At 52.8% G+C, this 25,211-nt stretch overlaps 5 protein-coding genes across 8 annotated transcripts in view; 3 read left to right on the top strand and 2 right to left on the bottom strand.

Moving 5' to 3' along the window:
* The window catches only part of PLTP (phospholipid transfer protein), a 13,944-nt gene extending 6,331 nt beyond the window's left edge, over window positions 1-7,613 (top strand). For all 3 annotated transcript variants that reach the window (XM_032142214.2, XM_058432917.1, XM_032142215.2), the window contains 8 exons: window positions 650-826; window positions 910-969; window positions 3,481-3,645; window positions 3,752-3,819; window positions 6,485-6,527; window positions 6,679-6,742; window positions 6,826-6,902; window positions 7,304-7,613. In XM_032142214.2, the coding sequence (XP_031998105.1) occupies window positions 650-826; window positions 910-969; window positions 3,481-3,645; window positions 3,752-3,819; window positions 6,485-6,527; window positions 6,679-6,742; window positions 6,826-6,902; window positions 7,304-7,426 (777 nt within the window). In that variant the 3' untranslated portion in view covers window positions 7,427-7,613. The remainder of the gene's footprint in view (window positions 1-649; window positions 827-909; window positions 970-3,480; window positions 3,646-3,751; window positions 3,820-6,484; window positions 6,528-6,678; window positions 6,743-6,825; window positions 6,903-7,303) is intronic.
* Window positions 7,547-15,159, bottom strand: CTSA (cathepsin A). Its single transcript, XM_032142216.2, has 15 exons — window positions 14,991-15,159; window positions 14,620-14,801; window positions 14,356-14,467; window positions 14,059-14,109; window positions 13,889-13,975; window positions 13,495-13,650; window positions 13,069-13,160; window positions 12,315-12,399; window positions 11,635-11,726; window positions 11,476-11,554; window positions 11,244-11,383; window positions 9,329-9,404; window positions 8,563-8,652; window positions 8,260-8,364; window positions 7,547-8,004 (listed from the first exon to the last, which is right to left on the bottom strand). The coding sequence occupies exons 1-15, from the start codon at window positions 15,042-15,044 to the stop codon at window positions 7,921-7,923; spliced, it is 1,485 nt and encodes a 494-aa protein (XP_031998107.1). The 5' UTR covers window positions 15,045-15,159; the 3' UTR covers window positions 7,547-7,920.
* Window position 15,160: 1 nt separating this feature from the next.
* On the top strand, window positions 15,161-19,626 carry NEURL2 (neuralized E3 ubiquitin protein ligase 2). 2 transcript variants are annotated; one of them, XR_009211468.1, is made up of 3 exons: window positions 15,161-16,120; window positions 17,818-18,119; window positions 19,543-19,626. XR_009211468.1 is itself a non-coding variant. In XM_032142218.2 (2 exons), exons 1-2 carry the CDS (start codon window positions 15,379-15,381, stop codon window positions 17,931-17,933), a joined length of 858 nt encoding a protein of 285 aa, XP_031998109.1. In that variant the 5' UTR covers window positions 15,161-15,378; the 3' UTR covers window positions 17,934-18,589. The 2 variants fall into 2 exon arrangements, 1 of the variants encoding a protein (XP_031998109.1); XM_032142218.2 differs by lacking the exon at window positions 19,543-19,626 and having other exon boundaries at window positions 17,818-18,589.
* Window positions 18,669-21,363, top strand: SPATA25 (spermatogenesis associated 25). The gene is made up of 2 exons (XM_058432919.1): window positions 18,669-19,153; window positions 19,543-21,363. The coding sequence occupies exons 1-2, from the start codon at window positions 19,099-19,101 to the stop codon at window positions 20,085-20,087; spliced, it is 600 nt and encodes a 199-aa protein (XP_058288902.1). The 5' UTR covers window positions 18,669-19,098; the 3' UTR covers window positions 20,088-21,363.
* A 93-nt stretch (window positions 21,364-21,456) lies between these two features.
* On the bottom strand, window positions 21,457-24,236 carry ZSWIM1 (zinc finger SWIM-type containing 1). The gene has a single exon (XM_032142217.2). It carries the CDS (start codon window positions 24,105-24,107, stop codon window positions 22,650-22,652), a length of 1,458 nt encoding a protein of 485 aa, XP_031998108.1. The 5' UTR covers window positions 24,108-24,236; the 3' UTR covers window positions 21,457-22,649.
* Window positions 24,237-25,211: the final 975 nt, after the last annotated feature.

Below are 25,211 nucleotides of genomic sequence, written 5' to 3' on the forward strand. Positions count from 1 at the left end.
GTTTCAGAGTGCAGACTTGGGAGCTAGAATCAGATGGGTGCAGTGGCTCATGCCTGTAATCCCAATACTTTGGGAGGCCCAGGCGAGAGGATCGCTTGAGCCCAGGAGTTTGAGACCAGCCTGGGCATCATAGTGAGACCTCCTCTACAAAGAGAAAAAGAATGCCTGAAGTTCAAATCCTAGCTCTGCCACTGACTAGCTGCATGGCCCTAAGCATAAGTTTTCAGTTGGCCAGTTTCCTAACATGTAAACGGGAATAATCTAGTAGAAAGCACACGTTGTTATGCAGATTAAAGGAGTTGATCTATGTGAAGAGCTTAGAGAACTTGGCAAAGAAGCATGAGTATGCACAATATATGTAAACAGTAGCTGTTGTTACTGCCTCTAGCTTTCAAGGCCCACTCAGATGTCACCTCTTCCATGAAATCTTTCCTGACCCTCCCTCCTCCAGTCTGACAGGCTTGCCCCCTGGTAGCAGGTGTCCTCCTTCCAATGCCTTTTAAGAGATGTGCTTGTGAGTCCTCCAAGAACAGCAGCTGGGTTCCCGCCATCCCCCCACAGTGCCTAGCACGGGGCCGGAAGACACCTGCTGTCAGTCCAGGTTCCGGGCCAGTCTGCCTTGACCCTGACCGTGAATGCTCCACTCCAGGGGGCCTTCTTCCCCCTGACCGAGAGGAACTGGAGCCTCCCCAACCGGGCGGTGGAGCCCCAGCTGCAGGAGGAGGAGCGGATGGTGTATGTGGCCTTCTCTGAGTTCTTCTTCGACTCTGCCATGGAGAGCTACTTCCGGGCAGGGGCCCTGCAGCTGTCGCTGGTGGGGGACAAGGTATGCCATGGCCTGTTTGTGGGATGGGCAAGAGAGGGTCTGTGACAGAGCTCACTCCCTTACTCCTGATTCTCCCTGTTCAGGTGCCCCACGACTTGGACATGCTGCTGAGGGCCACCTACTTTGGGAGCATTGTCCTGCTGGTGAGTGCTGGTGGGGGGCAGGGATAGGGCCACCTGCACACCAGTGAGACCAGGGAGGGGTGCAGGCAGGGCCCCCAGTGGCAGCCACGCAGACAGGGCCCTGGCCTCTTGTCTGTGGCCAATCCCCCTCGCCTTGTCATGGCTGTTCCCGTCGGTGAATCGGGCTGTTCCTTCCTGCCCCGTCTCCTTCGCAGAGCTGCTGTGAGGATTAGTGAGAACCCAAGCTTTGCAAGTGTGAGGGCTTTAATAATAATTCACATGTACTTTTGTTTATTTGTGTATCGGGGAGGAGAGTGAGAGTTACACATTTTATTTATTTATTTTGAGACAGAGTCTCACTTTGTCACCCAAGTTGGAATGCAGTGGCACAATCTAGGCTCACTGCAACCTCTGCCTCCCAGGGCTCAAGCCGTCCTCCTGCTTCAGCCTCTTGAGTAGCTGGAATTACAGGCTTGTGCCACCACGCCCCGCTAATTTTTATATTTTGTTCAGACAGGGTTTCATCATGTTGCTCAGGCTGGTCTTGAACTCCTGGGCTCAAGTGATCACCCATTTTGGCCTCCCAAAGTGCTAGGATTACAGGTGTGAGCCACCACACCCAGCAGAATTACAAATTTTAAAAGAAATAATTCAGTTATTATCATCATCCAATTTATGGCTAAGCAGTTAAGGGCAGGGTCTCTATTGTCAGACTGCCTGGGCTTCAAGCCTAGTTCTGAAACTGAATAACTACATAACCTCTACAAGTTACTTAACCTCTCTGTGCCTCAATTTCCCCATCTCAAAAATGGGGATATGGCTGGGCATGATGGCTCATGCCTATACTCTGAGAACTTTGAGAGGTCAAGGTAGGAAAATTGCTTGAGCCCAGGAGTTTGAGACCAGCCTGGGCAACATAGTGAGACACTGTCTCTATTGAAAAGTAAATTTTTAGTCAGATCTTTTTTTTGGGTGGGGGGACAAAGTCTCACTCTGTCACCCAGGCTGGAGTGCAGTGGCGCAATCTTGGCTCACTGCAACCTGTGCCTCCCGGGTTCAAGCAATTCTCTGCCATGACACTTAGCCTGAAAAATAAGGTTGTAAAAAATAACAACAATAAAATTGGTAGTAATAATATCTGCCTCACATGGTTATTATGAGGTTTAAAGGAGCCAACACATATACAGTGTTTAGAATCATGTTTGGTGAAGATTAGGCAGTTGCATCTTATAGTATTCCTTCACTGCCTATAGAAGAAAGCATAGCAGTTTAGAGAAAGAAGGTATGGCCAGGCACGGTGGCTCACGCCTGTAATCCCAACACTGGGAGGCTGAAGCTGGCAGATCGCTTGAGCCCAGGAGTTTGAGACCAGCATGGGCAACATGGCCAAACCCCATCTCTACAAAAAGACAAAAGCAAAAACAAAAACAAAAAACAAATACAAAAATAAGCCAGGTTGGCCGGGCGCGGTGGCTCATGCTTGTAATCCCAGCACTTTGGGAGGCCGAGGCGGGCGGATCACGAGGTCAGGAGATCGAGACCACGGTGAAACCCTGTCTCTACTAAAAATACAAAAAATTAGCCGGGCGTGGTGGCGGGCGCCTGTAGTCCCAGCTACTCGGAGAGGCTGAGGCAGGAGAATGGCATGAACCCGGGAGGCGGAGCTTGCAGTGAGCCGAGATCGCGCCACTGCACTCCAGCCTGGGCGACAGAGCGATACTCCGTCTCAAAAAAAGAAAATAATAATAATAATAAGCCAGGCGTGGTGGCATGAACCTGTGGTCTCAGCTGTTCAGGAGGCTGATGTGGCAGGGTCACTTGAGCTGAGGAGGTTGAGGCTGCAGTGAGCCGTGATCATGCTACTGCATTCCAGCCTGGGCGACAGAGACCCTGTCTCAAAAAAAAAAGGAGACAGCAAAAAGATATGGCAAGGGGTCTGGGCGTGGTGGCTCATGCCTGTAATCCCAGCACTTTGGGAGGCCGAGGTGGGCGAATCACCTGAAGTCAGGAGTTCGAGACCAGCCTGGCCAACATGGCGAAACCCCGTCTCTACTAAAAATACAAAACTTAGCCGGGCATGGCGGCAGGCGCCTGTAATCCCAGCTACTTGGGAGGCTGAGGAGGGAGAATCACCTGAACCTGGGAGACAGAGTTGCAGTGAGCCGAGATTGTGCCACTGCACTCCAGCCTGGGCAACAGAGTGAGACTCCATATCAAAAACAGAAGACATGGCAAGGGGCTGAGATACTAATGCAAAAAGGACATCCATGAAGAGTCTGGATTGGAGATGGACCTGAATATTGAGATGTATTTAGGAAGCAGAAAGAGAAGAACACATTCCTGTTTCTTTGTGTGGCAATGGCATGAAGGCTAGATGCAGATTTGAGGGTTTTGGAAGCCAGAGCTGGCTCTGTATTTGCAATATGAGAGTCCCCAGAAGACAGAAGCTGCACCTGCCTTCCTTCCCTTCTTCCCTGGGGGCTCCACAGGAAATGGCAGGGACTTGACCCACCCCTGCTGCTCATCCCCCAGAGCCCAGCAGTGATTGACTCCCCATTGAAGCTGGAGCTGCGGGTACTGGCCCCACCACGCTGCACCATCAAGCCCTCTGGCACCACCATCTCTGTCACTGCTAGCGTCACCATCGCCCTGGTTCCACCAGACCAGCCTGAGGTCCAGCTGTCCAGCATGACTATGGTACAGGTCCTGGAGTGGGGGCTGCTGGCTGGGGGTCAGGGAAAAAATGGGCTGTGGGCTACTGACCTTCTGGGTCAGTAACATCCTCCTCCCCACGTTCCTGCAGGACGCCCGTCTCAGCGCCAAGATGGCTCTCCGGGGGAAGGCCCTGCGCACGCAGCTGGACCTGCGCAGGTAGGCAGGTGCACCTCCCTGCACCTCAGTGTCTTGAGGACAATCACACTGTCCACAGGGATGTTGAGCTAAAGTTCAGTGATACCTATAAGCCACTGAAAGCTGGGGTCTGTCTTTGTTAATGCATCCCAAAGTGCTTTGGTAAAGTCTAACTCCTCTGCATTCTCGCATGTCCCAGAAGCAGGCAGGGCAGGTATTATGAGAGATGAACAAACGGGTCCAGCAATGTTAAATAACATGCCCACAGTCACACAGCAAAGATCAGAACATGGGTTTTGACAAAAACCTCAGCACAACACAGCTTTGTGACCTTGAGGCCATTTTATCTTTCTTTTTTAAAAATGTTATTTTTTTTTTTTTTTTGAGAAGGAGTTTTGCTCTTGTTGCCCAGGCTGGAGTGCAATAGTGTGGTCTTGACTCACTGCAACCTCTGCCTGCTGGGTTTAGGCAATTCTCCTGCCTCAGCTTCCTGAGTAGCTGGGATTACAGGTGTGCACCACCATGCCCGGCTAATTTTTGCATTTTTAGTAGAGACGGGGTTTCACCATGTTGGTCAGGCTGGTCTCGAACTCCTGACCTCAGGTGATTCACCTGCCCCGGCCTCCCAAAGTGCTGGGATTATAGGTATGAGCCACTGTGCTTGGCCTTATTTTATTGTATTTATTTATTTTTGAGACAGAGTCCCACTTTGTTGCCCAGGCTGGAGTGCAGTGGTGCAATCATAGCTCACTGCAGCCTTGACCTCCTGGGCTCAAGTGATCATCCAGCCTCAGCCTCCCGAGTAACTAGGACTGCATGCATGCACCACCATGCCTGAGTATTTTATTTTTTGTAGAGATGGGGTCTCACTTTGTTGCCCAGGCTGGTCTCCAATTCTTGGGCTCAAGTGATTGTCCCACCTTAGCCCCCAAAAGTGCTGAGATTACAGGCATGAGCTGCTGCACCCAGCCCATTTTGTCTTTCCAGGCCTCATTTTCTCCATGTGTTTAATACAGGCAAAAGTAGCATCTGCCGGCCGGGCGCGGTGGCTCACGCTTGTAATCCCAGCACTTTGGGAGGCCGAGGCGAGCGGATCACGAGGTCAGGAGATCGAGACCACGGTGAAACCCCGTCTCTACTAAAAAAAAAAATACAAAAAAAAAATTAGCCGGGCGCGGTGGCGGGCGCCTGTAGTCCCAGCTACTCGGAGAGGCTGAGGCAGGAGAATGGCGTGAACCCGGGAGGCGGAGCTTGCAGTGAGCCGAGATCGCGCCACTGCACTCCAGCCTGGGCGACAGAGCGATACTCCGTCTCAAAAAAAAAAAAAAAAAAAAAGTAGCATCTGCCTTCTAGGGCTGTGCTGTCCAGTATGGTAGATACTAGCCACATGTGACTATTTACATTTAAATTAATTATAATTAAATAGTTTTTCAGCTGTACTAAGCCACATTTCATTAGCCACATGTGGCTAGTGACTACCATAGTAGACGGTGCAGATACAAAACGTTTCATAGAAAATCTGACTGGACAGTGCTGTTCTAAGGTTAAAGGAGATAATGTAGGTTAGGACCCCAGGTTCTAGAGGCAGGTTCTGACACTTCCCAGCTGTGTGACTTCAGGCAAATTACTTAACCTTGCGGGGCCTCATTTTCCTCATCTATAAAGTGCAAATCCTAATAGTGCCCACTCCTTGGGCTTGTTATGAGGACTAAACCAGTTGGTACTGTATTTTAAAACAGTTTACTAATATTAACTTTTTAAACACGTTGGCTGGGTGCAGTGGCTCACACCTGTAATCTCAACACTTTGGGAGACCAAGGCGGGTAGATTGCTTGAGGCCAGGAGTTTGATACCAGCCTGAGCTACAAAGTGAGATCCTGTCTCGACAAAAAAATTTAAAAGTTAGTCGGTCATGGTGATGCACGCCTGTGGTCCCAGCCACTTGGGAGCCTGATGTGGGAGGCTGACTTGAGCCCTGGAGGTCAAAGCCACAGCCAAGTGAAATTGCACCACTGCCCTCCAGCCTGGGCAACACAGTGAGGTGCTGTCTCAAAAATAAATAAAGAAAATAAATATGCTTAGTGTCTGATAGGAACTAAGCAATGTGAAGTTTTGTTACATAAAATAAATAACACCTGCAAAGCTACCAGCAGAAGTCTGGCACATTAGAAGTGCTCAATAAAGGCTGGGCGCAGTGGCTCACGCCTGTAATCCCAGCACTTTGGGAGGCCGAGACGGGTGGATCACAAGGTCAGGAGATCGAGACCATCCTGGCTAATATGGTGAAACCCTGTCTCTCCTAAAAATACAAAAAATTAGTCGGGCGTGGTGGCAGTCACCTATGGTCCCAGTTACTCAGGAGGCTGAGGCAGGAGAATGGCATGAACCGGGAGGTGGAGCAGTGAGCCGAGATCACGCCACTGCACTCCAGCCTGGGCGACAGAGCGAGACTCTGTCTCAAAAAAAGAAGTGCTCAATAAATAAAAAGTAGCAGTCTTGGAGAAAAGGAGACCCGAGTGGCAGCAATGACTGCCCCGAGGATACCTGGAAAGTTGTAGCACCTGGAAAGGTGCCTAGGTGGACATCTGAGCCTGCAACTCAGGCACCTCTGGCAGGTAGGCCTGGGTGGCCTGAGGAAGAGGAGCTTCCAGGCTTCCTGCCCACAGGGCTCCTTTCTCTCCCGCAGGTTCCGAATCTATTCCAACCATTCTGCACTGGAGTCGCTGGCTGTGAGTGGGGAAGGCTGGGTGGGCTGGGCTGGGTTTGTTGAGATCCTGACCCTCACCTTTCCCTCCTCCTCATATAACTGCTCACCTGTGGGCAGCTAAAGGCAAACCCACCCCTGACTCGCTGCCCTATTTCCCCCCTTGCCCCTCCCAGCTGATCCCATTACAGGCCCCTCTGAAGACCTTGCTGCAGATTGGGGTGATGCCCATGCTCAACGGTAAGGCTGGGGTGTGAGGACGGAGGAAGAAAGGAGGGGTGAACTGGGTGGGCCCAGACTGAGCGGGGTGCTCCCACCCACAGAGCGGACCTGGCGTGGGGTGCAGATCCCACTACCTGAGGGCATCAACTTTGTGCGTGAGGTGGTGATGAACCATGCGGTGAGTGGGGGCAGGGTGGGGAAGGAGGGAGGGCCTTCCCCGCTCTCTATAGCTCCCTAGTGCCCTCCATTACCTGACCCCAGCTCCCCCATTACCAGTCGCCCCCTACCGTTTTAATCTTAGACTCCCAAAAGCCTTTGCACACACTGTGACTTCTCCCTGGAGCACTCTTCTCCCATCCCAATACATACTAATCGTTCAGGTCTTAGCTCAGAGGTCACCTCCTCCAAGAGGCCCTCCTTGACACCCTAGTCTACACTCCTACAGCCTCATTTTAGCACCTTGACATGGAATTATCCATTAGATTGAATCCCTGAAAGACAAAGACTCTGTCTCTTGATCTCTAAACTCTGGCCTCAGTAACTGAATGAATAAATGAGGCTCCCCTCTCCCCTACACAGGGATTCCTCACCATCGGGGCTGACCTCCACTTTGCCAAAGGGCTGCGAGAGGTGATTGAGAAGAACCGGCCTGCCAATGTCAGGGCGCCCACTGCCCCCCCACCCTCCACAGCAGCTGTCTGAGCCCTCAACCCCCACGCTGGCAGCTGTCATTCAGGACTCCAACCCCTCTCAGCCCCTCTTTTCCCACATTCATATCCTGTAGTGCCCCCTCTAACCCCCAGTGCCACAGAGAAGACGGGGTTTGAAGCTGTACGCAATTTAATTCCATAATCAGTCAATCTATCAATTACAGTCCATCCACCACCTCCCTGTGGGCTGTCCTGAGCTCTGTTGGGTTCCTGGGATGGGATCAGTGCATCATGAAGGGCATTCTTTAAGCAGAGAGGGGGCCAGGCCACCCCATTCAGGAACTGCTGCAGGAATAAAGTGCTAACTTGCCCCCAGGCTGTCTATGGGAGACCCTGGGCCCAGTCTGGGATGTACAGGGCTGTGGGAAGGGGGCAGTCCTGGAGGCAGAACCTGGCCTGCAGGGGCACCTTGCTTAGAAGAGGACTCTCCTAGCGGGAGAGGCTGGGAGGGGTTGCATCAGGCCGTGGAGCTGGTTGCCGTGGTCATCAGTATGGCTGCTTGTTCAGGAAGCGGGAGAACATGGTGAAGGCAGCAAGGGGCTTGTCGGTGGGAACCATGTGGCCAGCGCCCTGAGGAGCAATGTTCATGAGCTCCTGACCCCCACCATTCCTTCCTCCTCATATAACTGCTCACTCGTGGGGAATTCCTTCATCCCAAGCCCTTTATTCTTCCCAGAACCCTCCCCACCCCTCTCCAAAAAAAACTTGCCCATACAGGGGCCAGATGGTGACCCATGACCCAGCCTAAAAGGCAGCCGGAGGGAAAGGATGGGTGGGTCCTGCTCACCTCCGGCCCAGTTATCCCTCAGCAGGCCCAGACCCTACCTTGATCGTGAGAAAGGCGATGTGGGAGAACTCCTTCACGAAGCCAGCAATCTGCTCCCCACTGTCACCGTACTTCACTAACCAAGGACGGCGCTGCACCTCCATCTGCCCCACCAGGAATGACATCAGCCTACAGCAGCTGCATCCTTGCTCACAGCTACCAGCAAGACCTTAGGGCTGGGAATTCCTCCACACTTGCCCTCTGTGGGCCAGAGCCAGGCAGCCAGCCGGCCACTCCCAGGCATACCCGCTCCCGATCCTCCACAGCAGCCCCTATGCCAGGGCCAGGAGTCTCTGCCTTACCTTCTGGTTGAGGGAATCCACAAACCACTCATCCCCCATGAAATTGCAGGCCATGTCTACATCTCCATTATATAACAGGATCTGGTATTTCTAAAGCAGGATGGGGTAAAAATGAGGGGTGTGGAACAAGCACAGTCCCCAGCCCTTCCCTAGTTCAAGGCCTACCCCTCAGGGAATTCAAGGGGCTGAGCTAGATAGCACGAACCAGGGAATTCTCATGTTTTCTAACAACTTACTGCATGTCCAGTATTCTACTAAATGTTTTACCTATGAAGGTAGATATCACTATTATCCCCATTTTACAGATGGGGAATCTGAGGCTCATATTTAAGAAATTTGCCCAAGATTATGTGGCCAGTACAGGGACTTGCAAACAGGCAATGTGACTCCAGAGCCCATGCTATTAACCACTGTGCTGGACAGAACCTAGTCCTAACTTGGCTCTGCCAGTGCCTCCTATATCACCTTGTACAAGGTCTCCTCCCACCCTGGACCTCTGCTGGCCCATTTTTGGCATGAATGAAGCTCTTTTCACCCTTAAGGCTCCTTGGCTGATGCAGACCCCTTGGGCTCCTATAGCAGGACAGCATGGGTGGGGACAAACCCAGGTTCAAATTCTGACCCCGCCAATCACAGGACCCTGGGCTTTGCCTTTCAGAGTTTCAGCTTCCCTTGTCCTGACAGGAAGTCTAAAGGGCCCCCAGCTTGCTGTGCTACTCTGGGGTCCTAAGGCTGCTGGTGATCCAGCTGTGCTGTCCCCACTCACCTGTGAGCTAAGCAGCTTTAGATACTGGGAGTTCATGCTTCGGTAGAGACGGCGGTACTGTAAGTTTACCAGAAAGCTGCCGGGAACATACAAGCAGGCCCCAGGAAGACCAGGTAGGGGCGAAAAGTAGTCAACAGATCAGACCTTCTCTCTTATCTCCAAGCTCCAACCCAGAAGGCAGACAGCTGGGTTCCACTCCCCTTTTGGGGGGCCACCTCTCTAGGACTGACTTGGATGATGGGCTTGATGGGTTGGGATTCAGACAGCCTCAACTCACCCACATTTAGAAATGTACAGGGATGCTGGGCGCGGTGGCTCACACCTGTAATCCCAGCACTTTGGGAGACCGAGGCGAGTGGATCACGAGGTCAGGAGTTCGAGACCAGCCTGACCAACATGGTGAAACCCCATCTCTACTAAAAAAAAAAAAAAAATACAAAAATTAGCCAGGCATGGTGGTGCCCACCTGTAGTCCCAGCTACTCAGCAGGCTGAGGCAGGAGAATCACTTGAACCCGGAGGCGGAAGTTGCAGTGAGCCAAGATCACACCACTGCACTCCAGCCTGGGTGACAGAGCGAGACTCCATCTCAAAAAAAAAAAAAAAAAAAAAAAAAAACGTGCAAGGGACACGTTTTGATTGTTATGAGGACTGGAATGCATCTGGCATTTAGTGTCTAGGGGCCAGCAGGTGTGACAGTAACAACATATAACAGGGTAGAATGTGAGCAGTGACCAATCAAAATGGACCTGAGCAGCCCTGCTGGGCCCAGTGTCACCCTTTTACTTGGGAGGGGTGGCGGGGGCAGTCACAGGAGACTGGACATGGAAGTAACAGTTTGTTGTTGTTGTTTGAGATGGAGCTTCACTTTTGTTGCCCAGGCTGGAGTGCAGTAGCACGATCTCAGCTCACTGCAACCTCTGCCTCCTGGGTTCAAGCGATCCTCCTCCCTCAGCCTCCTGAATAGCTGGGATTACAGGTGCCCACCCGCACACCTGGCTAATTGTTGTATTTTTAGTAGAGATGGGGTTTTATCATGTTGGCCAGGCTGGTCTCGAACTCCTGACCTCAGGTGATTCCCCCGCCTCAGCCTCCAAAAGTGCTAGGATTACAGGCGTGAACCACTGCGCCCAGTCAGAAGTAATAGTTATTAACCAATGTGATGGCCGGGTGTGGGGACCCACGCCTGTAATCCCAGCACTTTGGGAGGCCAAGGAGGGAGGATTGCTTGAGACCAAGAGTTTGAGACCAACCTGGACAACATAGTGAGACCCTGTCTCTACAAAAAATTTTTTTTAAAATTAGCCAGGAATGGTGGCATGTGCCTGTAGACCCAGCTACTCAGGAGACTAAGGTGGGAGGATCGCTTGAGCCTATGAGGTTGAGGCTGTAGTGAACTGTGAAACAACAACCAATGTGGCTACGTAATGAATTGGGGCTGGGCGGGGTGGCTCATGCCTGTAATCCCAGTACTTTGGGAGGCTGAAATGGGCAGATCACTTGAGCCCCAGAGTTCGAAACCAGCCTGGGCAATATGGTAAAACACCATCTGTACAAAAAACACAAAAATTAGTTGGGGGGGGTGGTGTGCGTCTGTAGTCCCAGCTACTGGGGAGGTGGGAGAATTGCTTGAGCCCACGAGTTTGAGGCTGCAGTGAGCTGTGATCACACCACTGTGCTCCAGCCTAGGTGACAGAGTGAGACCCTGTCTCAAACAAAAAAATTTTAAATTTAAAAAAGATAAAAGAATGAATTAGCTGACTCTCAATCCACTGAGGGGTCAGGGATGGATATTAAACATCCTCTACAGCTCATCTCATTGAGAAACTCTACACAGAAGATCCCTGAGAACCTGCTGATGCCTACAAGCCCCAGCAACCCTCCACCCCAAGTCACAGGTGGCCACAGAACCTCACTTGCACATGTCCCATTGCGGCAGCTGCTCTGGGATGTTGAGGGCCTTCCGCACGTACGGGTTGTTGAGGTAGGTGGAAGCAGCTGTTGTGTTGGTGCAGGGGGGGTCCATGCGCACTTTATCCCCTGAGCGCAGCAGTGCCTGGAAGGCACAGACAGAGGGTCACAGCCTCTGCTTCCCTGCCCCTCCCCCTGCCCCCACCTCACCAGGAGGAAGCCCATGCCCTTGCACACCTGATGCCACGTCCGCTTGAGTGGCAGGCGAGTGAAGATGTTGCCCAAATCCTGGACCACAACAGTGTCCTTCTCATACCTGCAAGTGAGGTTGGGGGATGGGTGTGGAGCCTCCAGATGGGGCTGGGGTTGGCCCCAGGGGCACCCAGCAGCACCTACCTAAAATGGCTGGGCACCCCTCCAGCACAAGGGGCATAGAGGTTGTAGATGTTGAGGCCAGAGTTGCCGACGATGCGGGCCACTTCCTGAAGCTGCAATGATACACCAAGCCACCATGCTTTACAGATCCCCGGCCTCTCCACAACCCCACCAAGTTGTCCCAAGATTTACTGCTCTTGGATTTCACCTCTTCACCCTTCACCCAGTTTTATTCACAGGTAGGGAAACTGAGGCTCAGTGGCAGGAATCTTCCCAGACCTGGGTCCAAATCCTAGCATCACTGCCTTCCAACAGTGTGACTTCAGACAGTGATTTCAAAATTCATGGCCCTCAGTTACCTTATCTGGAAAATTTGGGTAGTACGATCTCATTTGAGAGGGAATCTTGAAGCTTAAATAATCTACACAGACGCAGTTCAGCACAGTGCCTGCCACGTTGCAGGTGTTTGATAAATGTGAAGAAGTCATTTCTCCCTCACAGAGGTTATGGGATTTGCCACCATAGGAGGTGGTGGTGGTGGGAATACACACTTAGACACATGTCCCAGAGAACACTAAATTGCTTAAAGGTGCAAGAAAGCAGTGAGGGATGGAGAACAAGGAGTCCCCAAGGAGGGAATGTGGTCCCGTTCTCAGGATTAGGGATGGGAGAGCTGATGCAAAGTGACGGCAGAACCTCACATTGGTCACGCATTCCGGGTCTTTGTTGTCATAGAAGTTACACCTGTTTTGAGAGCAGCAGTGGGTCTGGAGAGAAGACCAAAGCCTGTAGGAGATGAGAGTGAAAAGTGCATCAGCCTCTGGTGGGAAGAGGAAGGCAGAGGAGGCGAGCATACCCCCCACCTCCCACCAACCTCCCTGACCCTAGGAGACTAGGAAAGATATCACAGGGTGTGGTCTGTAGGTCATCTAAGCTAGCTCCCAAAGAGGTGCCCCAGGGTCATACAGACAGGCCTCCTTAGTTCCTTTAAAATCTGATCTCTGGCTGGGCGCTCTAGCTCACGCCTGTAATCCCAGCACTTTGGGAAGATCATTTGAGGCCAGGAGTTCGAGTCTAGCCTGGCCAACACAGCAAAACCCCATCTCTACTAAAAATACAAAAATTTAGGCAGGTGTGGTGGTATGCGCCTGTAGTCCCAGCTGCTTGGGAGGCTGAGGCACGAGAATTGCTTGAACCTGGGAGGTGGAGGTTGCAGTGAGCTAAGATCGTGCCACTACACTCCAGCCTGGGTGACAAAGTGAGAATCTGAATCTGTCTCAAAAAAAAAAAAAAAGAAAATCTGATCTCTATTCTTTGGCCTTTCAGCACTAGGTTCTTTCTGCAACCCACCTGCTGCTCATAAACCTGGGCTGGGCCTGTCATATCATGTGCCTAGAGGACAGACCTGAGATCATGTGACCACCCTAGAGATTGCCCAACTGCCCTATCCCATACCTGTTCCCCAGAAGGCCATGGTAGTAGGCAAAGTAGACCAGGGAGTTGTCATTCTGCTCATAGGAGGAGAGTCCATTGCCCACAGCCAGCCCCTGTGAAACACCCAGGGCACTCAGCTCATGTGGAGGGTGAAGAGGAGGAGCCTCCCTCACCCTAACACCCAGACCTTTAGCAATCTGGAAGCTGAAACCCAGGGTGGTTTATGGGGCAGGTGGGTATGGGAGGCCACTCAATGCAAAACACAGAGCTGGCAGCCTGACAGGTGAGTTTCCCGTGTGGGAGGCACACAGACAGACCTAGGGCAGCCGGTGGTGGGGAGGTTATGCAGGAAGCTGGGTTGGATGGGGATGTTGACCAGTCTGACCTTGCTAACTGCAAGGCCACAGCCTCAAGGTGCCTCCCTTCCCTCCTGCAGCTGCCCTGCACCTGAAGGTTCATGCTGGGATCCTGCATGACCAGCACGGCCAGGGTGGGGATGTAGATGCCAGCATAGCTCTCCCCGGTCAGGAAAAGTTTGTTGTTCTTGTACTCCGGAAAGAGGTGGAAGAAATCTTGAAGGGCCTCAAAATTGCTCTGGGCGACCTGGGGATGGGAGAGCAAGACAGGGAATCAGGAAGCTTTGGTATTTTAACTGGAAAGAACTTCAGAGATAATGACATCAACCCACCCTATTTGTGCAAGAGGAAGTGACTGGCCACCATACCACAATAGCATATGACAGAGCGAAAAGTGGACTCCAAGGCCATGCTCTCTCTCCCAGCATCATGCCATGGATGGAGGACTGGGGAGCCTGGGGCAGATGGGCAGGCACCGGACTCACCTCAGTGTCATTAGTTGCATAAAACTTGTCATCGGAGTAGGAGAAACCCACCCCAGCTGGGGACTCCAGGTATAACACATTGGCAATCTAGAGGGGAGGGAAAAGTTAGCTAACTGCCACCCCATCCAAGTGCCCAGACACCCCCACAGGACCCACAGCTCCAGCTATACCAGATTCCAAGAATAGGGGTTGTACTCCAGGGTGACACCGTCTGGCTGGACCTGAGGAGGAAAGAGATGGCTGAGTAAGTCCCAAGGGCCAGCTAGGTGGAGGGAAAGGGCCACCATGAGAGGCACTTTATATGTGGGCAAAACCTCTGAGAGGTACAGGCAGCAAAGCCAATGGCATAGAGGAAAATCCCGAGGCTTAGAAGGAAGGAAACTTTTTGGAAAATCACAAAGTCCCTTTCTCGCTTTCCCCAGCCTTTTGCTTTGGGAACTGTGCTTTCCCCCCTGCTGTCCACTCACCAGGAAGGGGCCATGCTCTGTGAGGAGCCCATCTAGGGAGCTGCAGCCGGGACCCCCATTGAGCCAAAGCACCACAGGGCTGTTTTCGGGATCCTTCTGGGACTCCACAAACCTGGGAGGGGTGTCAGGGCAGGGTTGGCGCAGTTGGAGGGGCCCTTTCCAGCCCTCCCGGCTCCCAGGCGTCCTCAGGGGTCTGCAGAACTACCCCCACCCTTCATCTGTCATCTCTTCTCCCAATCCCGCCCAGGAGGCAGGGCGGCAGACCAGTAGTGGAGGTGCTTGGAGCCGGAGCCTTTGAGGTAGCCGGAGTACTGGCGGAAAGACGGCTGCTTGGCCAGCCCGGGGAGGCGCTGGATCTCGTCCTGGTCGGGGGCTGCCTCGCCTCGGGACGCCCAGGACAGTAGCAGCAGCAGCAGGAACAGCGGCGGCGGCGCGGCTCGGATCATCTACGGGAGGCAGCAGAGGGGCGGTTGACTCCCTCCTCAGCGCTTCCGTGCAGCAGCCCCCGGGGAGGAGCTGGCGGTGCCTCCGCGAGGGAAGCCCCGGCCCCAGCGCCAGCTCCCACCCGCGAGCCTCCTCTGCCGCGCACCGATCCCGGGCTCAGGGAGCCCCTCCAGCCTCCGGTGCCAGCTCACCTCTGCTCCCCCGCGTCCTTGCTCTCCAGGAGGTGCCCGGGGACTGGAAGTCATGTGTACGAGTCACGTGAACTCCGGCGCCACGTGACAGTCTTCCTCCCGCCCCTTCTTTGGTCCCTACGGACCTGGGGGGCGGTGGCGGTCAATGCCGGGTCAAGGTCCGCCGGCCTCGCGGATCGTAGCCCGGGCGCACGCGATCAGATGATCCTGGTGTGGACAGCCAAGTTGTAGGCGGGCTGGCTGAGCAAGCGGCGCTAGGACCCCCGGGCAGAGGCTCGGGGAAGGGAGTCAGGGGGGAAATGCCTTACAAGGTCCCCTTGCGGTCACCATCTGAGCCCGCCGCCCAAAATAGCCCCCGGCGCCCGCTGGCCTGCCTTATGGCTGAGAGATGGCTGCTGCCTCCGAGCCCGTGGATTCGGGTGCACTCTGGGGACCCTCGCGCCCGGAGCCCCCTACCACCCGCTTCCATCGGGTGCACGGTGCCAACATCCGCGTGGACCCCTCTGGGACGCGGGCCACACGCGTGGAGAGCTTCGCCCACGGCGTGTGCTTCAGCCGCGAGCCGCTGGCCCCGGGCCAGATCTTCCTGGTGGAGATCGAGGAGAAAGAGCTGGGCTGGTGCGGACATCTGCGTCTGGGTCTGACGGCGCTGGACCCCGCCAGTCTGGCCCCCGTTCCCGAGTTTTCTCTGCCCGATCTGGTCAACCTGGGCCACACCTGGGTCTTCGCCATCACGCGCCACCACAACCGCGTGCCCCGGGAGGGCCGCCCAGAGGCGGAGGCAGCGGCCCCCAGCCGACCTCCAACCCTCCTGGTGGAACCTTATCTGCGCATTGAGCAGTTTCGCATTCCCCGGGACCGCCTGGTGGGCCGCAGCCGGCCAGGGCTCTACAGCCATCTCTTGGACCAGCTCTATGAGCTGAACGTGCTGCCTCCGACCGCGCGCCGTAGCCGCCTGGGCGTCCTCTTTTGCCCGCGCCCCGATGGCACGGCCGACATGCACATCATCATCAACGGCGAGGACATGGGCCCGAGCGCCCGGGGACTGCCAGCTGCGCAGCCCCTCTACGCGGTGGTGGACGTGTTTGCTTCCACCAAGAGCGTGCGCCTTGTCCAGCTCGAGTATGGCTGTAGGTATCCCTGGGCAGCGACCCCTCCTGGCTCAGTGTGGGGACAGGAATCCACTAGGGCTCCGTAGCCAACTTGCTTGGCCTTGGTCTGTCCGGCACTAGTTTAAGAGCGGGAGAATCTAGCTTCAAACTGCACCTCTGCTTGTGATCTTGCACAAGCCTCTACCTGGTTTTGGGCCTTGGTACCCATCTTGGCTGATTGATTAAGATGCCCTACAAATTCCCTTTCAGTTTTGATAGTGTTTCCTGTATTCACTTAGGGCAGGGATTCTAAACCAATTTTAGATATTAGGGGCCTCTCTGAGAATTGTTTGGGCCGGGCGCGGTGGCTCAAGCCTGTAATCCCAGCACTTTGGGAGGCCGAGGCGGGCGGATCACGAGGTCAGGAGATCGAGACCATCCTGGCTAACACGGTGAAACCCCGTCTCTACTAAAAATACAAAAAGTTAGCCGGGCGTGTTGGCGGGCACCTGTAGTCCCAGCTACTCGGGAGGCTGAGGCAGGAGAATGGCGTGAACCCAGGAGGTGGAGGTTGTGGTGAGCCGAGATCGCGCCACTGCACTCCAGCCTGGGGGACAGAGAAAGACTCCGCCCGTCTCAAAAAAAAAAAAAAAAGAATTGTTTGCCTTTTTCTTAGAAACATGCTTGGCCGGGCACGGTGGCTCACACCTGTAATCCCAGCACTTTGGGAGGCTGAGGCAGGCAGATCACTTGAGGCCAGGAGTTCGAGACCAGCCTGGCCAACATGGTGAAAGCCTCTCTCTACTAAAAATACAAAAATTAGCTGGGTGTGGTGGCATGTGCCTATAATCCCAGCTATTCAGAAGGCTGAGGCAGGAGAATAACTTGAACCTGAGAGGTGGAGGTTGCAATGAGCCGAGATGTCACCAGTGCACTGCAGCCTAGGCAACACAGCGAGACTCTGAAAAAAAAAAAGAAAGAAAGAAAGAGAGAGAGAGAGAGAGAGGAAGAGAGAGAAAGCAAGCAAGCAGGCAAGCAAGCTAGCTCAAGCCTGGGCAACGAAGTGAGACCCCATCTGTACAAAAAATTAAATAATTATCTGGGCATGGTGGTGCATGCCTGTAGTCCCAGCTATTTGGGAGGCTAAGGCAGGAGGATCGCTTGAGCCCCAGAATTGAAGGCTGCAGTTCACTGACCACTGCACTTCAGCCTGGGTGACATAGCAAGACCCTCTCTCTTTAAATAAAAGAAAAGAAAGAAACATGCTCATAGACTTGGGCATATTGGCTTTGAGGCATATAACAAACCCCAGACTGAGAGCTTCTTAATGCTGAGGTATGATTCATTATAGCCCTGGTAAGCATTGTAGTTATACCTCTCATCACATTTCATGACTTCAATGCACCAGAACCCTCTTTGTGCCAGGCCTGTGCTGGAAGCTTCAGTTGCACAGGCAAATCAGACAATACCCCTGCACCCAGAAGCTGCTAAGTGAACGGGGAAGGGATTGTGCTAAGTGTTATGATATAAACAGGGTTGCAGCTTTGTGATAGCTCTCGGGAAGAGGTGCTTCTCTCAGCCCCATGAAGAGCCCCATGAAGCAGGCTGGGCCCAGAGAACAGTAAGGACTTGCCCACATTTAATGACAAAGTGGGGACCATGACCTAGATCTTCTGGGTCTTGGCCTCAGACCCACCCTCCAGTTCAGTTTGCCTTTCACAGTCTTCTTCCCACAGTGCCGTCCCTGCAGACTCTGTGCCGCCTAGTGATACAGAGGAGCATGGTGCACCGGCTGGCCATTGATGGACTCCACCTGCCCAGAGAACTTAAGGATTTCTGCAAGTATGAGTGAAGACCCACAGTGCATCAGAGCAGAGCTGCATCCTGGGGCAACAGACCTGTGGCTGGCTGGTCCGAAGTTGGCCACATTGCTGCCAGCCAGGACCAGAAATAAACAGCTGATGCTGACATTTTGATCACTGGAAGGTCTCCTTGCCCCTACAGCCTATGAGAGGCACTTCGTTTAGAATCACTGCAGGTCAGCAGGTCGGAGCAAGAGAGCAGGGGTCCCTAGGCTGGCTGCTTGTTAAGAGTCATCTTAGGATATGTAAAGGGTGCTGGTGTCCCACATCCCATCCCTAGGGATTCGTATTTGATTTGTTGGGAAATTAGGCCTAGACAATGTTTTTTGTAAAAGCTTCTCAAGAGATTCTCATGTACAGCCAGGGTTGAGAAGTATGTCCTTAGAATAGAGGTTCCAACTTTGTCATATATTATAATCACTTAAGGAATTTTGAGAAATACCAATACCTGGCCTGTAATCCCAGCACTTTGGGAGGCCGAGGTGGGCAGATCACTTGAGGTCAGGAGTTTGGGACCAGCCTGGCCAACATGGTGAAACCGTCTCTACTAAAAATACAAAAGTTAGCCAGGCGTGGTGGCAGGTGCCTGTAGTCCCAGCTACTCGGGAGGCTGAGGCAGGAGAATGGCATGAACCCAGGAGGCAGAGGTTGCAGTGAGCTGAGGTCTTGCCCCTGCACACCAGTCTTCCAGTCATGGCGACAAAGTGAGACTCCATCTCAAAAAAAGAAAAAGAAAAATACCAATACTGTGTCTGACTCCAAGTCTTACTCTACAGGTATGAAGCACTTGGCTCCTGTATTTCCATCTCTGGTCATTTGCTTCCATACAAATGATCTCATTTCATCCTCAAAACTCCTAATGAGGTAGTGGGCAGTCATCAGACGCACTTCACAGATAAGGATATCAAGGAACAAAACTATCTGGGTGACTCGTTCAAGGTTAGGGCAAGAACCTAGAACACCCAGCTCCTGGTCTGGTGCTCTTTTAACCTCAACCTATTGTCATGTCCAGGTTCTAGAATGAATACGTCAATGCTGTAAAGTGGATTCCAAGTGTAAAGGGGAGGGTCTATGAGGTGACATTCTAGAAGGGCAAAGAAGGGAGGACAGGAGGCAGATCACTATTCCCTCACAAACCGGGGCTTTGGGGAAGCCATGTCCTACTTCAGGGCTCCACAAACTCATCCAGGTCCTCTGCCTTCTGGCCAAGGTGAGCAGGGGGCACCTACAATTGGAGGGAGTGCTGCAGCTTCCCCTGAGAAGTTCCTTTCTGGCTCTGGGGAGGTGGCGGTTCTGCTGGGCATTTGGGGGCTGGCCCTAGAATCAATTCTTTTAGAAGAAAAGCCATTCCAAACGTCCTTGCCAATCAATAATTACCTGCTTGCTCACTATTCATTAATTCAAAAACACTTCTCCATCACCTACTCCGTGTTGGGGACTGGGAGTGTGGATATGAGTAACACCTAGTTCCCAACCTCTAGACAGTCCACTGGGGCTGGTCTTAGTTACTCCCCCAAGCTCTGCTCCCATGCCCTGCCCCTCAGGGCCCCCTCCTCAAAGAACCGAGAATAACGTTCCATTTCATTCCTGTCTCTGCAGGTGGGGCTGCTTCTCCAGGCTTGTCCCTTGGCCTCTGTAGTCCTGTAGAGCCAGTGGTGGTGGCCTCTGGTGGAACAGGCCCACTGAGCCAGAAAGCTGAGCAGGTGGCACCTGCTGCCCAGGCCTGGGGCCCAGCCCTGGCAATGCCACAAGCCAGGGGCTGTCCTGGGGGGACTAGCTGGGAGACACTATGGAAGGAATACAGCCGAAACTGCCACAAATTCCCACATGTGAGGCAGCTGGAGAGCTTGGGCTGGGACGACGGCTACTCCAGAAGCAGAGCCCCCGACCTGGATGGCCCCAGCAGGCCTAGGCCCCTGATGCTGCGTGGGCTGTCACCACGGGTTCTACCGGTACCCTCTGAGGCAGTGGGGAAGGAGGCCAGCTCCCAGCCTGACATCTGCATCCTCACCCTCGCTATGATGATCGCTGGCATCCCCACCGTGCCTGTCCCAGGCGTTCGGGAAGAGGACCTGATCTGGGCCGCTCAAGCTTTCATGATGGCCCATCCGGAGCCAGAGGGTGCTGTGGAGGGGGCGCAGTAGGAGCAGGCGCATGCCCACACAGCCTCTGGGAAGATGCCCCTAGTGAGACCTAAGAGGGGCCAGCCTCCTGGCTCCTGCTTGTAGATGGATGAAATAGCACCAGATATGTAGGGTGGCTTCTCCGTATGGTTCTTGGGCAGACAGGGTTGGGAGGAGGGCCTATGGCAGGGATGGGGATACAGCTGGTGGTTGAGCCATTCTGACAAATTCCAGTCCTTCATCAGGGACTTCCAGACCCTAAAGTTTCTCCAGATACCATTAAGACAGGAGATAGGTTTTGTTGGGTAGATACAATGTAAATTATCTGAGGTAGGGGCCCCTGCTTGGGGAGTTGAGGCTGCTTTTATGTTGTTTTGAAGACTTGATCAGAATTTTTTTTTTTTTTTTTTTTTTGAGATAGGGTCTCACTCTGTCACCAATGCTGGAGTGCAGTGGCATGATCACAGCTCACTGCAGCTTCGACCTCCTGGGCTGCAGCTTTGACCTCCTGGGCTCAAGTGATCGTGCTACCTCAGCCTTCCTGAGTAGCTGGGACTACAGGCACGTGCTACATCCAGCTAATTTTTGTATTTTTTGTAGAGAAGGGGTTTTGCCATGTTGCCCAGGCTGCTCCAATCTGCCTGTTTTGGCCTCCCAAGGTGTTGGGATTACAGGCGTGAGCCACCATACCTGGCCTACCCAGAATTTCTTTTTTTCTTTTTTAAATTTTTATTTTTTAGACAGAGTTTTGCTCTGTCACCCAGGCTGGAGTGCAATGGCATGATCTCGGCTCACTGCAACCTCCGCCTCCCAGGTTCAAGCGATTCTCCTGCCTCAGCTTCCCGAGTAGCTGGGATTACAGGTGGCTGCCACTACGCCCGGCTAATTTTTGTATTTTTAGTAGAGACACGGTTTCACCATGTTGGTCAGGCTGGTCTCAAACTCCCGACCTCAGGTGATCCGCATGCCCCGGCCTCCCAAAGTGCTGGGATTACAGGTGTGAGCCACCACGCCTGGCCACAATTTCTTATATTAAGTCCTAGGCATTTTAATTCTCCTCTTGCCTTAAATTTCCCAATATGTTGAAGGCAGGTAATAGGACCATGGGCAAGGAAGGAAAATTAATACTTAATTGAGCACCCACTAGGTATGCCTGCTCTGTAAACATACCCTGTGGAGATCCCCATTTTTACAGATAATCAGGTTGAGGTTTAGAGGGGTAACTTATCCTAGTAAGTCTTATAGCCAGTAAAAGGCAGAACCAGGCACAAAAATCAAGCAGGGAAGGAACCAACCAGGATTCACATGTTGTATAACACTCTAAAGTCTATTCTCTCCATGATATACCCTAAACTGCCTTCTATGGAACAAAAAAAAACTAGACAAGTGCTAGAATATGCAACATTCAGTTTTATTGACCCCAGCATGGGACAAGGAAAAAAGTTCAGGGAGCCTGGCTGAGTCAGCTCCCCAGAGGGGCCTCTTCCCCTGTAGGAAGCCTCCCAGCCCAGCTCACTTAAAGGAGATGGGTTAAGTGAGTCATCTCGTGACTGGGGCAACTGCTACCAAGCCCCAAACCTCAACCTCACCACCTGATGTTTTATCTCTTATCTTAGACCAGGGGTTGCCGTTATTATTTTTTTTTTTTAGATGGAGTCTCGCCCTCCCAGGCTGGAATGCAGTGGCAGCAGGATCTTGGCCTACTGCAACCTCTGCCTCACAGGTTCAAGCGATTCTCCTGCCTCAGCCTCCCGAGTAGCTGGGATTACAGGGCGCCCGCCACCACGCCTGGCTAATTTGTGTATTTTTAGTAGAGACGGGGTTTCACTATGTTGGCCAGGCTGGTCTTGAACTCCTGACCTCAAGTGATCTGTCCATCTCAGCCTCCCAAAATGCTGGGATTATAGGCGTGAGCCACCATGGCCAGCTGGACTGCCTGTTTTTGTATGACCTTTGAGCTAAGAATGGTTTCTACCTTATGAAAATGTTAAAACAGGCCAGGTGCGGTGGCTCACACCTGTAATCCCAGCACTTTGGGAGGCCGAGGCGGGTGGATCACGAGGTCAGGAGATTGAGACCAACCTGGCTAACACGGTGAAACCCCATCCTTACTAAAAATACAAAAAATTAGCCGGGCGTTGTGGCAGGCGCCTGTAGTCCCAGCTACTCGGGAGGCTGAGGCAGGAGAATGGCGTGAACCCGGGAGGCGGAGCTTGCAGTGAGCAGAGATTGCGCCACAGAACTCCAGCCTGGGCAACAGAGCCAGACTCCTTCTCAAAAAAAAAAAAAAAGAAAAAAGAAAAAAAAAAGAAAATGTTAAAACAAAACCAAGAATATACAACAGAGACTGTATGTGGCCACCTGAGTAAACTAAACAGATTAAGATTTGCTGACTCCTGTCTCATTGAGCTAGACACATGCTAGGCAGCAGGCCATGGTAGATGAGAAGACCCTTGAACCTTGTCCTTGTTCTGGAAGGAGGGCCCACGGAAGTACAACAGTGTAAGGGAGTGTGTGTCTGTGTGTGTACGGGTGGATGTGAGTGTGCACAGGTGCATGAGCATCTCTGGTCATCGAGAATAATCAGAGTTGGACCTGCTCATAAGGCCCAATCCAGCTGTCGGCCAGTTCCCGCAGGGTGCTGTACCTCCGCTCAAACTCCTCCTTGGTGCAGTGCTGTAACAGCTGACCCACCTCCTCGGTGAGGTGAGTCACTGCCAGGTGCTTATCCAGGGTCTCACTCCACTTGCTGCCCAGGATGCTGTCTAGACTGGTAGCACAGCCTGCCGTCCACTGAGCCGGCAGCATGTCGGGCTGGAGCACCTGGCGGCGGGCACTGAGCATGGCTAGGATGTGGCGGCAGGGCAGGTGGAAGGCCTGGTTAAAGTAGCAGCTGCAGCTGGCAGGGGGCTGGGGCTGCACCTTATGGGTATCTTCCAGGATCTGTATGTTCATCTTTTCTGAGCCAGAGCCAATGAGGTGTGTGGATTTCTGGACCACAGCAAGCTCGCCTAGGCAGAGTTGGGCTGCTGGCCCTGTGCAAATGGCATTGAGGGAGTGCTGGATGTGGGATTCTACCAGCTGCTCCACTTTGGGGCTTTCGGGGATGGTGTCTGAGGGAGCATGATTGTTCTGGGCACACAGGCCCTGGTTGAAGTTTGCCTTGTCTGCAGAGTTCTGCTGCATGTAACGGAACAGAGAAGCCATACCTTGTTTCTCAGATGGGGTGGTACCAAAGAACTGGCTGAGGATGCGGGTGGTGACCTCGAGGCTCTGGAAGTAGCGGCTGCTCTCAGCTCGGCTTCTCCAGCGGTGAGCCAGCCAGATGCGATCGTTGAGCAGCCAGTGTGAGTGAAGCTCAGGCAGCTTGGCTGGAGGGATGCAGTTGCTCAGGAGTGTATACAACTTTCTCAGGTTGCCTGCTGTGGCTGAGCACATTGTGCTCTGCAGGGAGGTCAGAAGCAGCCTTTCCACGGGCCGTTCAAGGGACAGCTGATAGAACTTGGCCTGGAGGAACTTACAAATGTGGAAGGCTGAGAGCAGGACCTCAGCTGTCGGGAACTCCATGGCTAGGGTGGGCAGTGGAAGGAAATGAGGATCCACCAGGATGGTACAGACTTTCTCCCATGCTGGGTTAAACTTCTTGAATACCTGGAACATCTGGGCTAGGCCTTCAGTGTCCTCCTTGGCAGGGATGGCAAAGTAGACTGCTCGGGCAAGATGACCCTCCAGCTGTACCCGAGGTCCATCCACCAGGAAGGTATATAAGACCTTACCCCTTGGGTTATAGGTCCGGTGGATAAATAAGATCTCAGGGAAATGGTCAAAGACACTCTGCATAAAGGAGCTCTGGTAGTTGAAGGTATCTAACTGGGCAGTCTTGTTAACCTGGTGCAGCAGCATAGGTGGGCTTGAGTCCTTAATCAGGAGCCCATTCAGCATTGTCAGGGCCATGGGAGAGATGGGAGCTGTCCAAATGCCAAGGTCAAAATACTTTCTTTGCAGGGCAGCTGACCACGAGGCTTTGAGTCTCTCAAGCATCAAGTAAGTTGAGGCTGGAGGCTAGACAATCATTCCCAGATCTTTTTCCAAAGATGGGCCTATGGAGAGGAACAGAGGTTTAAGGAGACAGCAGGGACCTGGCTCTTCAATTATTCATCCACACAATATTTGTTGAACACTTACTATATGTCAGCACTGTTCTAGAGGAAGACACACAATACACATGTAAACAAATAAGCAAAGATATATCCAATAATGAAGCTTACAAAGACCATAAACCTGAGTAACATGTCAAAGAGTAAGCTGGGGAAGGGAGGGATACTTTAGTTAAAGTGGTAATGGAAGGCCTCTCAGGGGAGAAGGACGACATTGGAGCTGAAATCTAAATGATAAGAAGTTAGCTATGGAAAGATATGGTTCCAGGGGATTTAAATAGGTACGGCCAGAGCTGCATATGGCCTTTTAAAAAAATAGCATTCTAGCCAGGTGCAGTGGCTCACACCTGTAATCCCAGCACTTTGGGAGGCCGAGGTGGGCAGATAACTTGAGGTCGGGAGTTCAAGACCAGCCTGGCCAACATGGTGAAACCTCGTCTCTACTAAAAATACAAAAATAATTAGCTGGGCGTGGTGGCCCATGCCTTTAGTCTCAGCTACTCGGGAGGCTGAGGCAGGAGACTTGCTTGAACCCAGGAGGCTGAGGTTGCAGTGAGCCAAGATTGTGCCACTGCACTCCAGCGCTGGGTGACAGAGTGAAACTCTGTCTCAAAAATAAAATAAAATAAAAATATGATTTTATATTTATAAATAATTGATTGGCATCCATTCTTTCCTTTGGCCCTGGTATGTATAAGAGAACTGCAGGCCGGGCGCGGTGGCTCACGCTTGTAATCCCAGCACTTTGGGAGGCCGAGGCGGGTGGATCACGAGGTCAGGAGATCGAGACCACGGTGAAACCCCGTCTCTACTAAAAATACAAAAAAAATAGCCGGGCGTGGTGGCGGGCGCCTGTAGTCCCAGCTACTCGGAGAGGCTGAGGCAGGAGAATGGCGTGAACCCGGGAGGCAGAGCTTGCAGTGAGCCGAGATCGCGCCACAGCACTCCAGCCTGGGTGACAGAGCGAGACTCCGTCTCAAAAAAAAAA

The sequence above is a fragment of the Hylobates moloch genome, unplaced genomic scaffold (assembly GCF_009828535.3).
Source record: "Hylobates moloch isolate HMO894 unplaced genomic scaffold, HMol_V3 SCAFFOLD_21, whole genome shotgun sequence".
Classification (NCBI taxonomy): Eukaryota; Metazoa; Chordata; class Mammalia; order Primates; family Hylobatidae; genus Hylobates; species Hylobates moloch.

Coding starts and splice junctions, on each gene's coding strand:
- CTSA (XM_032142216.2), bottom strand. CDS start 15,044: ATGACTTCCAGTCCCCGGGCACCTCCTGGAGAGCAAGGACGCGGGGGA. Junction 12,400..13,068: donor CATGGCCTTCTGGGGAACAG/GTATGGGATAGG, acceptor CATCTCCTACAG/GCTTTGGTCTTCTCTCCAGA. Junction 8,005..8,259: donor TCGCCTTTCTCACGATCAAG/GTAGGGTCTGGG, acceptor ATTGCTCCTCAG/GGCGCTGGCCACATGGTTCC.
- NEURL2 (XM_032142218.2), top strand. CDS start 15,379: ATGGCTGCTGCCTCCGAGCCCGTGGATTCGGGTGCACTCTGGGGACCC. Junction 16,121..17,817: donor TGTCCAGCTCGAGTATGGCT/GTAGGTATCCCT, acceptor TTCTTCCCACAG/TGCCGTCCCTGCAGACTCTG.
- SPATA25 (XM_058432919.1), top strand. CDS start 19,099: ATGTCCTACTTCAGGGCTCCACAAACTCATCCAGGTCCTCTGCCTTCT. Junction 19,154..19,542: donor TCCTCTGCCTTCTGGCCAAG/GTGAGCAGGGGG, acceptor CTGTCTCTGCAG/GTGGGGCTGCTTCTCCAGGC.
- ZSWIM1 (XM_032142217.2), bottom strand. CDS start 24,107: ATGCTTGAGAGACTCAAAGCCTCGTGGTCAGCTGCCCTGCAAAGAAAG.